General features: G+C 40.9%; 1 protein-coding gene across 2 annotated transcripts in view; it reads left to right on the top strand.

Moving 5' to 3' along the window:
• The window catches only part of Rab3c (RAB3C, member RAS oncogene family), a 211,862-nt gene that overhangs the window by 15,985 nt on the left and 182,791 nt on the right, over positions 1–13,086 (top strand). For both annotated transcript variants that reach the window (XM_021180645.2, XM_021180646.2), the window contains exon 2: positions 3,187–3,414. In XM_021180645.2, coding sequence (XP_021036304.1) covers positions 3,187–3,414 — 228 coding nt within the window. The remainder of the gene's footprint in view (positions 1–3,186; positions 3,415–13,086) is intronic.

Below are 13,086 nucleotides of genomic sequence, written 5' to 3'. Positions count from 1 at the left end.
AGGAAAGAAGGAAGGAAGGAAGGAAGGAAGGAAGGAAGGAAGGAAGGAAGGAAGGAAGGAAGGAAGGAAGGAAGAAATGAGAAAATAAGAGTAAGAAAAATTTCCGAATCTCTGCCATCAGGAGAATTCCTCTGGATCTACAAAGTCTACCAGAGCTACTGTGCTCACCCTGAATACTGTCCCATCCTGTGGTTCACTTCCAACTCACAGCTATATTAATTATCCCTTGAATTTATAGCTGGTACTTCCCAGATAAATCTTATGTCCCCCAACTAAATCCTCACAATTACATTTAAAACTCTCTATATTCATGGTGCCTATATTGCTTCAGTTTTAGAATCAATAAAACTTTATTAATAGTGGTAGCTTGCACCATCCTTTCTTTTAAGGCATTCAGAGAAACACACTACCTTGTTGGCCTGCCTTCTTACTGCCATAGGCTGAAGAATATGGTAAGCAAATAGGCCAAGCTGTCCTGTGAAATTTAAACTCTCATTTCTGACTGTGGCGTGGCTGAGTATCCTGAATCCTTATCTAGAATTTAAGCTGGTCCATGACAACACATCAAAGGACCTTGTTAATGAAGGTTACTTGCAGACCTGCTTGTATAGCATCTCAGGGAACGGTGAACGGGCTTTATTTGTAGGAATGGCAGCGACCAAACCAAAAATCAAGCAACAACAAAAGCCACAATCCAGTTACCTTCCTATTAGGATGTTGAAAGCCATTCATGGTTTCAAAACAATCTTCTCTTAAAAATGATAGGCTGTGAGCCAGTGCTAGGCGAGGCATGTATGTTGCACAGCTACCAAGGAAGGTGATGCTGCCTGTTTATGGCCGGGTTAACACACTAGCAAACACTCCCTACAAGTTTTCATGTTTCCCTGGATGTGTCCTTGGGATTACATGGTCACATCTGTATTACTCTAAAGAATGTGAAGTTCAATCAGAATCTTGTCACCTTTAACTTTTGTGATACGCACAGAAATTCCCTTTGTGTTACTTGTATACAAATAATTGCACTCTCCTGCACACAACAAGTATGCGGAGGAGGGTAGTGTGATTTCTCATTATCTCATTCCCTGCTTTCTGCTGTGACTCCCTCAATTCTGTCTCTCCTGGCTACAGGCAATTAACATAATCCTCAATGTCTTGGTGTCTTAGATGAGCCCAAATGCTAATTATTGTTTTGACAATCTACCCCCTACTGGAGCTTCTTTTAGACCTTCTTTTGGGATTATTCCATTCCTGTTGCTGCCACAAAATACCTCATGCTGGATATTTTATAAAGAAGCAGGGCATATGGAGCACACCTTTTAGAGGTTCAAATACTTGGTGTCAGCTTCTGTAGGTCGTCTAGAGGTCTTCTAGCTCTATCACAGAATGTGGGATGACATCATGATGTGAATACATGTAAGAGCCAGAGATAATTGGGTCAGATAGGAAGCCAGAGAGATTCAAGGCCAGGGTTGTTTTTGTTGTAACAACATTTTGTTGTGGAAATTAAGCAAGGTTCCTTGAGAGTTTGTTATTCCCTTCTGAGAGTGCTGTTCACAGTGACCTGTTTTGTACTGGGTTCCACCTTTAAAGTTCTTACCGCTTCAGATGGAGAACCAAGATTCTATCTCAGCAATGCCAAACCATACTGAACTCAGTGTTTCTCAAGAGGAGATGTAATGAATATTATCCAGGTTTTCTAGGAAAACAGAGTGCCTAGCCTAGCATTTTCAGCAGAACTTGAAGCAATGGTTCAATTGTTTTGTATGTAACTGTCCAGTACATTAGCTGCTGGGTATGTGTGCTGGTTTGTCTGCTTGCAACGTAGCAAGTGTGACTTTAAAAACTACATTTTAAATTCTGTTTAATTTTAGTATAGTTTAAATCGCCATATGTTCTTTGTGGCTCACACATTGACTAACAGAGCAATTGCCAAATAATTCATATCATCAGAAAAGGTGCTGAAGCAAATAGGCTCACCATTCAAAATGCTTCCTTTCCCTCCTGAGCCAGACTGGTACTTAGAAGTGATACAATACTGCTTTGATAGATAGTAAAATTACCAAGAAAACAGGAAAGAATAAACATCTACCTAAGCCATTTATACTTAACAGTAAACTAATTTTGACTCTATACTGAGTTACAAATCTGATTTACAGAGGTATTTTTTTCTATATCTTTCATGAGAATTCTAGGCAGACACTGGGTCACTTTTATTACATGTGAAAGGGGAAACTGTAGCATATGAATTAAAATAAGTCCACAAAATACATAATGTTCGTGTACATGGTCTTAGACAGTAAAACAACTATACAATGAAGAAAATTAAAAATCAATAAAGCTAAGTTCACAGAGATGGTAAGTAACAGAATCAGTGCTTGAAACCAGGAAGGATTCACCATGCTGCTGTCAAGAAATGTCTCCCATATGCCCTTTTGGAGTGCTGTGCTTATCGTGTAGATGTCACTGGGAAATAGGGCAGAGGTCAGGAATGTGTTCCCTAGCCCCGATTGCATGGTTTTAGATGTCTGCATTTATTACTTACTGTCTGAATAAACTTGAGTGCATTATCCCATATTTCCACAGCTCATTTTAATAGGGATAAGGTATCTACCTTATATTTAACCCTCATATGAGGGTTAAATAAATGAGCAATGCCTGGTACATTTGGAACCATATAAATTTAACATTATCATTATTTTTAATTTTAAGGATGCTGACATGTAAGTTGGGATGCTGATTTGATACAAAGTTAATAGATGAAATAGAGATGTGCTTAGAATTTATTTTTTTTTGTAGGCAAGACTAATAAGCACATTTGTAGAAGAGAAGCCCTGTTCAGTCAGCTTAGAGTCCCCCTAACTGAGATTACAAAGTTTCAGAGCCCTCATGCCCTGCAGATTCCTCATAGCCTTGCTTTTCATGTTACTTTGGGAGATGGTGCCTTGGGTGACTTTGATTGCTTGTGAATGCTGAAGAGTGACAAGCACCAACACAGCTGGAAAGAGCTGTAAGATTTGCTATTCTGTTTTCCAGCTGGGAATTGTTGTCATGGATACCAGCATCAGAGGGGACTGGGGAGTGCTCTCTACTTGCTTCCCGAGTCTCTGACATCTGTTTCTGGCAAGGGCAATAATGAGTCTGCTTCATATCAAATGGGAAACTGATCCAAACTCACTTTCCCCACAGATGGCCTCTGCACAGGATGCCAGGTTTGGCCAGAAAGACTCGTCTGACCAGAACTTCGACTACATGTTCAAGTTGCTGATCATTGGCAACAGCAGCGTGGGCAAAACATCTTTCCTGTTCCGTTATGCCGACGATTCCTTTACATCTGCGTTTGTCAGCACGGTTGGCATCGATTTCAAAGTAAAAACTGTATTCAAAAATGAGAAGAGAATCAAGCTTCAGATTTGGGTAAGTGACTTTGAACTGACATCATTCTTCACTCTGGGGTTGTTGGACATACAAATCTGCAGGAGGGAAAAAAAAGTCTACTTTGTCAGGTCTCCATGGGTCCCTTGAGCTTTGATTTCTAGCCTTTTGGCTGGAGAACATTGTGTTTCAGAGCGTGAGGTGATGCTTTTGAAGATGTGGGCACTGACATACCTCTTGTCATATGATGCTGTTCAGCAGTCTTTAGAAGAGAAGGAATCCAAGCTCCTGTGTTTGGTGGTGGTGGTGAGTGGGGTCACTCAATGAGAGTGCGGCTCTTCCTTGATCTGCATGACCTTGAGAAAGTCTGAAGCCTTCTGTGGTTTGTTTTATAATATGTACTTAAGCAGATAATACATATATATATATATATATATATATATATATATATATATATATATATGGTCTTTCAGGGCACAGGGGTCAGCCTGACTTAGGGATTGCTACAAGAGAAGATGATAGAATATGGGGAAAAGGAGAGCTACTTCCTAGGAAGTCCTCAACCTAACTTTGAGAGTAATCTTTTTATACTTAACAACCTTGGTGTTTCCACTCTGAAACCCACGTTTGTATGCTCAAATAGCAGAAATCCCAAGAAACAAAATGCATAAAAGAAGGCTCCTCACAAAATCCTGAAATCAGTTGTCTAGATTTCTGACCCTCCCAGTTCCTGAAGACCAAAGGTTTCTTAACTGAATTGTTGATGTAAATTTAAAAAACTAGAGAGTAAGAAACAAGAAAAATATTCATGAGTAGTAGTCCCAAGTGATGAAGTAACCAAGATACTAGATATCATAAGACAAATTCTATATAGTAAATTTCTTATGAAGATCCCAGTGTTCCTAAGTTCATAGATGGACTGGAGTCAGTCTGGACCCCCTTCTGCCATTCAAATTGATTGAAGCAATAGACAAGTATTTCCCAGGAGGTGTTGTCGGCCTCCTTTGGAGACAGTATCATTTGGTGTTGGTAGAGGGCAGATCTGCAGAGCTGATACCTCTTCCGTTAAATATAGAAAGTTAAAGAGAGACAAATCCCAGACTGTGGCATTTAGACCTTTAAAAAATAGAACAACCCATATTAAAATGTTTATATAAACTGCATGACCTTTAACCATCTTAAAGGTCTTAGTGATAAAATTTAAAGAGGCAAAGATGCAGGAATATACGTGAACAACTGTCTAACAGCAGATTATGACCATTTGACTTATGCTAAATCTGGAATCTTCTAGGTCTAACTAGAACGCATATAAAAGCTTGGTGTAGGTCAGCTCCAGGCTTATCATCGCGCCAAAGTCACTTTAGGGTACAGTGTTTGTGTGGGGGTATTTGGTTAGGAACTTGCATTCAGTTGATGGCCACATAGCCTCAGTGCATGCAGACAGAAAGATGGAATCCACGGCTTCACATTCAGAGCCTGTTTCCTTCTCTACCTTCTTAGCCTTGGGCAATCAAAGTCATAGGATAAGCTTCGTAACAAGTTTAAGAATGTTCCCTTGACTTCCAGGGCCTTCTGTCGGTTGAAAAAAGCTAAGTTATTCTGGTAGCCACACATCCCTTAACACCATATTAGCATACTTCCTGCTCATCAGAAAGAGCAATCATTTTCCTGGCAGATATTCCCAACTTCCTTTCTCTTCTTTGTCCTCTAGAGATACTTAAAATCAATCCTTATACACAGTATACTAGCATGGTATGTTGCATTGCCCTTGTGGTCATTACTGGTTTCCTAAATCTCGGCTGCTGACATAACTATTTGTTGAGATATAACATTATCTGTCCTTAGTACAAAACTGTTATATCTCAAAAAATAAAAATGATTTTATTTTTATACTTACGTGGGTAATCTTCTTAAAATAGTGCTGCTTCTGGGCCAGAGCTAACTTCTTGCCTGTCCTTGCCTCCTGTGTTTTCTCACTCTGGGGTGATGCTGCCCCACATGGAGCTCGCTGAGCCCAGCTCAGGTGCTGCAGCCCCTCCTGCTCTCTCTAGCTTCCTTATGAGTACCAATTTCTGTAACCTCTGTGTAGCCTCTGATGGCATTCTTCTCCCCCTTGTCCCCAATTCCAGATGATGTATCACTGTTTGTGAAGCTGCTGTGTGTCCTTCCAGGCAACCCAACATCCTACTTCATTTCAGAACTCTTATTATCTCATTCTAGAGATACCCACCCCACCCCCCCACCAAACCAGCCACCTCGGAGCTCGTAACCTTTCCTTCTCCTTATTCCTGAGAGGAGTTTAATCTTCATTTGTATTTTCACAATTAAAACATATTCTTGTTTGCCATGGGGAGAATACCTTGGGGAACTATGGCAGTAGGATTGTGAGTTTGAGGCCAGCTTGAACTACAAAGTAATATTGTATGTCTCTTTAGAAGAAAAAAAAATAACAAAACACTTAACTCTCAAATCTCTCCAAGCCAACCAACTAACAAAAGCACCACCCCGTTTCTTCTTGTTTGGCTATGCTGCGGGCTTTCGATGCATTTACGATTTTAGGGTTGTGTAACTTAGTTTTACGCAGATCTAGCATACGCAGATCTGGTATACCGAATAGGAAATATTCAGAGGTTCTATAGAAAGATTTTGTGCTTTTGAATGTGCACTATAGTTAGAGAATTTAAGACACATACAGAAATTAAGCACCTCTATAAGCAAACACTGCACTAGGGACATATTATAAATATCGGTTGTTGGGTGAGAATTGTCCCTGTCTTCTCTCTCTACTCTCCTGGTGATCCCACTTCATGTTGACTATCTTTCCTGGGTGATCTGAAAATGGCATATGCTAAATAGCTACCTCAGGGTCACACACGGGGAGTACCTAAGGGGATTTTCAAGTTTGGTCTATCAGCTTCTACTGTTGCCCTTGTTGAACCACCCTGCTGTGGTAGACTTTCGTGAAGATGACAGTGATAATCTTGGACCACACATTCTGGTATACTGAAGACATTCGGGGAGGAGTTTGATCGTCATATTGGATTGAGGTTTGGGATAAAAGTTATGATAAGGAGTAACTCGGTCTATGCTTCAATGTACATATGTTCCTACAATAAGTTCAGGAATTCCTGTTCTATGCTCGGAGTGCACTGGTAAATACTGCATTACATATAGTTACTGCTGCGTAGCAACACTGATCATTTATTTGTGACTATATTTAACACTGATGTGTTGACATCTCTTGGTGGTTTAAAAACAATTTACTGCCCTTCACAGCCTATTTTAGGCACTTATTTTAATGTCTAATTAATTTACTAAGACATCAAAAAATATCATCTCACCATATTACATATTTCAAGACAAAGAAGGGAAGGAGTTTCACAGTCTGGGAGCCATTGAGGATCCGTCCACTGCACTACACCCTTTACCAAGACAGGCTAAAAAGACTGTGGCCCTCTGAGGTGCTAGAAAATACCCTGGGGTGTTCAGATAGTAGGGTGGTTACCCAGAGCTGAAGAGAGTATACACTGGACAAGGGCACCAGCCAAGACCAAGTGAGGCGTCTCTTCAGTCAAATCCCTATCATTATTTAATTTCCAACAAAGATAGATACCTAGTTAGGAAACAAGATCTAGAGAAGTTAACCAATTATAGTCCGTGCCAGAGCAGAACCTTAAATCTGCATTTGGCACTTGGACCAGTCGGATTTTCTATGCTGAATTCACAGTCCACATAAGGGCTACAGTCTGATAACACTGACAAACTTCATATCCAATTATCAGTGAAATAAATGTACTAGACATAGACAAATGGAATGAGGCCAGATTTCAGATAATATTCCTATGTCAAGAGGGTGGAGACTCCACGAGAAGAGGCAGAGGAAAGTCTTCTGCTCTTTTCACCATGCTGGTTTGCTGTCTCTTCATGTACTGTGTGAGATTTCCTCTCTCTACAAACTGCCTGCTGAATTGTCACAGCTGACCATTTAAATAAAGCCTTTTTTATTTTAGCCTTTAAAGAGAAATGTTGGCCACTGTTTCTGGACATTTTATACCTCTTCTCCATGAAACTTAGCACTTTAAATATACTTGAGAGACATGTTATCCTTCAGTTCCATTCACTTACAAATTTTAGATATTAGCATATTTAAAAAATCCCTTTATTCTTAATCACATTAGCCTTTCTTATTGCAGTTTTATTTCATTATCCCTTTTGAGTCTCAAGTTTTAAAGAAATAATCCAACATTTCAGAGATTATAAATGTTTAAGTTGGCTCTCTCTCTCTTCTTAACATATGTGTAATGTTAATGTTAGTCTACTGGGAATAAACTAGGAATGTATTTATGGTATTTTGTTTTAGGTTTGCAAAGGGCTGTCTGGGGTGAGATATGAGAAAAAGGGAAAGATGAAAAAGTGTGTGGTATCCATACCTGACAAAACCATAACTCGCGTTCATTTTCAGGGTCTAGCAATAAAGGCAGAAACTCAGAGCGATGATTGGAAGCTAAAGATTGCTGGGAGTTTGAAATTAGACATGGAGTCAGCCGCACTCTGACTGTAGAATCAGTGAACAAAGGACAGCTCCGTCTCACTCTGTCCAATGATTCAAGCCCACGACTCCCACGTGACTCTAATGGAAGGCTTACTGCTCAGCTAGGGAATATGGTTCCCACACAGGAAGGGAAAGGTTGGGAGACAGGGTTACTATTTCCTTTAAAGCTGCTGCAAGCATCCATGACCTCCATTCTCCTTGGTACTCTTGGTGTTCTCAACTCTCATAGGCTTTGTTTGTTTGTTTTGTTTGGTGAGTGTCTTTTGCTTTCCTTTTCTTGTTTGTTCATTTTTTTGGGTTGGCTTGGTATTTGTTTATCTTTTTTTTGTCTCCCTTGAGCCCTTTCTCTCTCCATATTGGTATCATTGTAAATGTGGAACGTCTCTCATAGATACCGTATCTCAGTCAGCGGTAATATTTGGGGAGATGCTAGAATGTTTAGAATGTAGGGACTTGGAGAGAGTGCTCAGGGTGGCCTCGAGAGGTGGAAGTTTCTTTCTGTTCCAGTTTATTCCATCTGCTTTCTGCATTCATTTGAAGATGTGTCCATCCCCATGCTCCAGCCGCCTGCCATCACGCTTCTCTGCAGTTATGGACTTCTCCCCCTGAAACCATAAGCCAAAAGAAACGCTTCCAGAAGCTGATTTTTTTTTATAATGCTATTTTATCATAGCAGGAAAAAGCAAACTAGAATGCTATTCATGGTCTCTGGACTGCTGTGATTTATTTGAAAACATGTTTTGAGTGTTTGGATATCAGGCTACCTTCCAGAGCTGGGGACATTAAAAACTCTGGGGACATTCCAGAGCAGGGAACCTTGATGGAGGCTTTTCTTCAGCCAGTCCTCCATGTTGACACCCGGTGCTGTTGCTCAGATCTAGTCTGTTTCCAGAGAGGTTGATATTGACGTTACTATTACAAAGGCACTGATGTCCAGCAAGCAACAAAATGATTGGGGTTCATAAATTGCTTTATATGCTAGTTCTGGGATCTATGGTGGAGATAGTGCAGACCCATTGAGAAAATGATGGTGGTCCTGATTCCGACTAGAGGTCAGGGAAAATGACATTTTCAAACGTGCTTTATTATTTAAATGTGACAAGGTCAACAGAGAAGGTGGCTCTGCCTTTGAAGAGATAGTTTGTTGTATCCAATGATCACAAGACAATGGCACTTAGTTTCTGGGAGGGAGAAGCAGGTGTATCCAAATACTTAAAAAAATCACCATATGGTCATGAGGAGGAGGATGGGAGCTGTAGGCACGAACCTCACTCAAGAGTTCTGTCAAAAAAAGAATGGGAAAGGAAGTTATAGTTTCTGGACTGACTGGTTAAGATTGTGTTTGCACTCTCTGAGGTAACCCTAATGGTCTGGCTGACAGGACGACACATGAATAGAGGCAGAGATCTGCATAAAGGAGGTGGGTGTGCAGTGAGCTCTGGACTGGTTGGCCTGCAGTTGTAAAGCTTCCTTCAATAAGTTCCTGGCTTCAGTGTTAACCGACCCAGAGAATAGCAGCCCCTCCGGGATGAGTGGGGCCTCAGAATGAAAGGGAAATGAATGAAATACATGGGCAATGCAGAGGAAGGTTTCTACTCTGACAGGGGCTGGAATTCTAAATAGTCTCACACAGGATTCATGTACTTCTGAGGGTTTGTGGACCTGGAAAGATAACTCAGAAAAAAGATATTGCAAACTGTCAAGCAAACCCATATTGATATTAATTTATACTAGTAGTATTACTGAGAGCAATATTTTTGAGCCCAGTACTGAGCACTGAAATACAGTAAAACACATGCATGCACATACATATATACATACACACGCATACATACATATGTTAGAATTACTTAACACAGGCTTTTGTTTTGAATTTCTGTCTTAGACTGGAAATCCCTATGCAGCCTCAGTGGTGCTTAAACTCCTAAGTACTAGGATTACAGCTATTTGGTATAACGACACTCTAGGTTTTTAGTTTTTGATATAACCCAGTGAAGATGGGTAGCATTATAGCTCTATTCCAGAGATAAGGTAAAATAAAGACACAAGGATAATGTCATTTGCCCAAGGACACAGATGGGTTATACCAGCAGCCATCTCCCAGCCTTCGTACTACATTCTAAGCCCAGGTATCTGACCATACAGTATAAATGAGGTCTGCAGGCAGGAAAAAATATGTTTGACTCCTTAGGACATCTAATATTAGATCTTGCATATCTTAATGCTCAGTGACTGCTTTTCTACACTGCATAATTGCTTATTATCTTTCTTACTTGTTTCAAGAAATTTATAGTTCTGGGGGTGGAGAGGATTGGTTAATTTGCTTGGAATTTACCATCTGAGCAGGGGCACTTTGTAGATGATCTGGTTTGTGTTTAAAACACATATGTATGCACAGAAGAAGGGACTGGAACACATTCAAGTGGCTCCATTCTTTGCTACTGCTGGAGAACACGGATGTCATAGGGGGTATGTGCAATGGGAAGTGGGCACCTGCGCGACAGCAGCGTTACCTCTCACTTTTTATTCAACGCTCATTTAGTCCTGTCTTTCTGCTCATCGGTTTGAGGCTGGCCTTAGAGCCTTCAGATTTATTTTAAGGAGCCAACACACTCTGCCCAGACAAGGTCCTTAAGAGAATGGCAAACACTGGTGACAGCTGCCAGGGCCATCCTTGCTGCTGTCATTTGTGTGCTCCCCTCCTCACCATGTTGCTTTTAACTTAGCACTTGCTTTTCCTCCGAGGCTGAGAGAGGCCAGCTTTCATTTTTCTCCCAAGAGGGAGCTGATGTGGTGTGTGAAATGTCAAGATGCACGAAACCGTTCACTCTGTTGGTGGCTGAAAGCAACATCCCTGTATCCCACTGTGTTGACACCAATTTCCAGCTCTGAAAAGACACAGAAAGTGGCAAGGACTCTGTTCTGCCCTAATCAGGTCTGCCTGCTACATAGAAAACAACTGAGGTAGAAATGGCAGCATGGTGCAATCAGTAACAGGTTTTGGCAATGGAGGTGGAATGACCCAGTGAATGAAAGGAGTAGACATTCTGGAGTTTAGTGATCCAGGTTCTCAATTCTTTTTCATTCTCAGCAGCTGGGTGAGTTCAAGTCCTGGGTTCTCTTTGTCTCCAGTTCATTTCATTTATGAAATGGTGTGGCGTATGTCTGAGCCCATAAATATTTGTGCTTACTTCAATCGAAGCATGAAAGACACACTCAGTAGATGTCATTGTGCTGTGTTTCTAAAAGTGGTATACTTCCACTGCAACTTATGTAACTGGTTTCGTTAATTTTATAGTATCGAATGCTTGTGGAGGGTCTACTGTGTACCCCAGCGGGTTCTGAGAGTACAGTAGTGAAGGGTACCCGGGAATCATGACAGGGTCCAACCATCTGACTGGGCTGTGGATATTATCTGATGCTATGAAGAACAGGTAACGTGTCTTGGAGATTCTGAGAACCTTTATTGTGGCTATCCATACCAGAGGTGAGAACTGAGAAGTGAGCCAAGAATCATATGTTCATTCACTAATCCAGTGGCATTTATTCTGTGCTTAAATGCCTTTATAATAGGTGCTTGAGAAAGAACTTGGAACTGAAGCTAAATACACAAAAATAGCAATTATGGTAAATACTAAGGGGGAGATGGAGCTCTGTGATAATTGGAAAAGCACAGTAGGGGGCAGAGCTTTTAGGTAATTTCATAGGAGATGGAGAGTTTATATGAAAAGATTCCTATGCTGCCGAGGTCTGGAGGTATTTAGAGCAGGGGTAAGCTTTCAGTGTGAAAGGAAGGAGAGTTGGTTTTTTGGTTTTATAAATTAATTTATTTATTTATTGGTTTTTCAAGACAGGGTTTCTCTGTATAACCCTGGCTGTCCTGGAACTCACTCTGCAAACCAGGCTGGCCTCAAACTCAAAAAATCTGCCTGCCTCTGCCTCCCAAGTGCTGGGATTAAAGGCATGCGCCACCATTGCCCAGATCATGTCTACTTCTTATTTATCAAATTCTGACTTCCTTTGATTTTTGCCCTCTATCTGAGAAACAGTGGCTTTAGACTACTGAAATATGGGGTTTTGGCAATTTGTTGATCCTCACTAAGACAAAAAGGTACACACCCCTATGGTTTGAACAAGATTCAGAAAGTAGATGGGCAAGCGAATGCATTGCTGGGTCCTTAGAAGACTCCAGGAGCCCAATCTTCAACAATCTTCATGATCACTCAGTCTTGCGTTCGTTTGTGGAAACCTTTTAAGCCTGGCTGCGGGGACTGAAGAGGTTTGTGAGTGGTGAGAAGTGGTGAGGAGCAGTTACAGAGTGTGCAAGATGCATACAGAGTAAGGCCTGCCAGCCAAGGTGTCAAGTGAGACAAGAGGATTAGGGCAGGAGGCTGGACTCTAGGCCTCTGCGGAGCCTCAGGGAAATATCTTAAACTCTCTAAGTCTGATATGTAAAAATAAGGGATAATTCAGAGGAAAATAAACAAAAATAATAAGTGGTATTCAACAGTCTCTTATGAGCTAGCTGGAGTTGTTTGTGCTAGGTGACCTAATACTCAAAAATGTCTGTAAGGTAAAAATAACAAGCGCAGAAGGTAATGACCTCAACCAACTTCATTGTTATCATTTTGATATAAAATATCTCTCAAGAGTCTCATGGGTCAGAGGTTTGATTCTCAGTTAATGTTTTTATTGAGAGGGGATTGGATCATGAGGGTAGCAACTGCACCAATAGATTATTCCATTGATGGGCTCATAGCCGGATGGACTATTAAGTGGTGCCTAGCCACCAGAGGTATACCTTTTAAGGAAGAGTGTGTCCACTGATCCTTCCTTTTCGCTGCCTCTCCTTCCTCCCCACCATGAGGCAAGCTTCCTTGTTTGGCACACCCCATTCCTGTGCCTACCTTTCTGCAGGCCCCAAATCATTTGAACCAGTTAATTTGGAGTGAAACCTTTAAAGTCTCTCTTAACTTGTTGTGGTTTTCTCATAGTCATAAATGTGACAGATGGTTTACAGTGTTTTCTCTCAACCTATTCTTCTATGCCCTTTCTCTAGACACATTATTCTCGAATCACCTGTGGTCCACACAATGTAGCTTTTATTCTTAATGCTTATAATAGACAACGGAAATGCTGCTGTGGATACTGGTCCTTTGAAA

This window comes from Mus caroli, chromosome 13 (assembly GCF_900094665.2).
Source record: "Mus caroli chromosome 13, CAROLI_EIJ_v1.1, whole genome shotgun sequence".
In the NCBI taxonomy this organism is placed as follows: domain Eukaryota; kingdom Metazoa; phylum Chordata; class Mammalia; order Rodentia; family Muridae; genus Mus; species Mus caroli.
The sequence above is the reverse complement of the archived record's forward strand: the minus strand, read 5'-3'. Positions and strand labels throughout refer to the sequence as shown.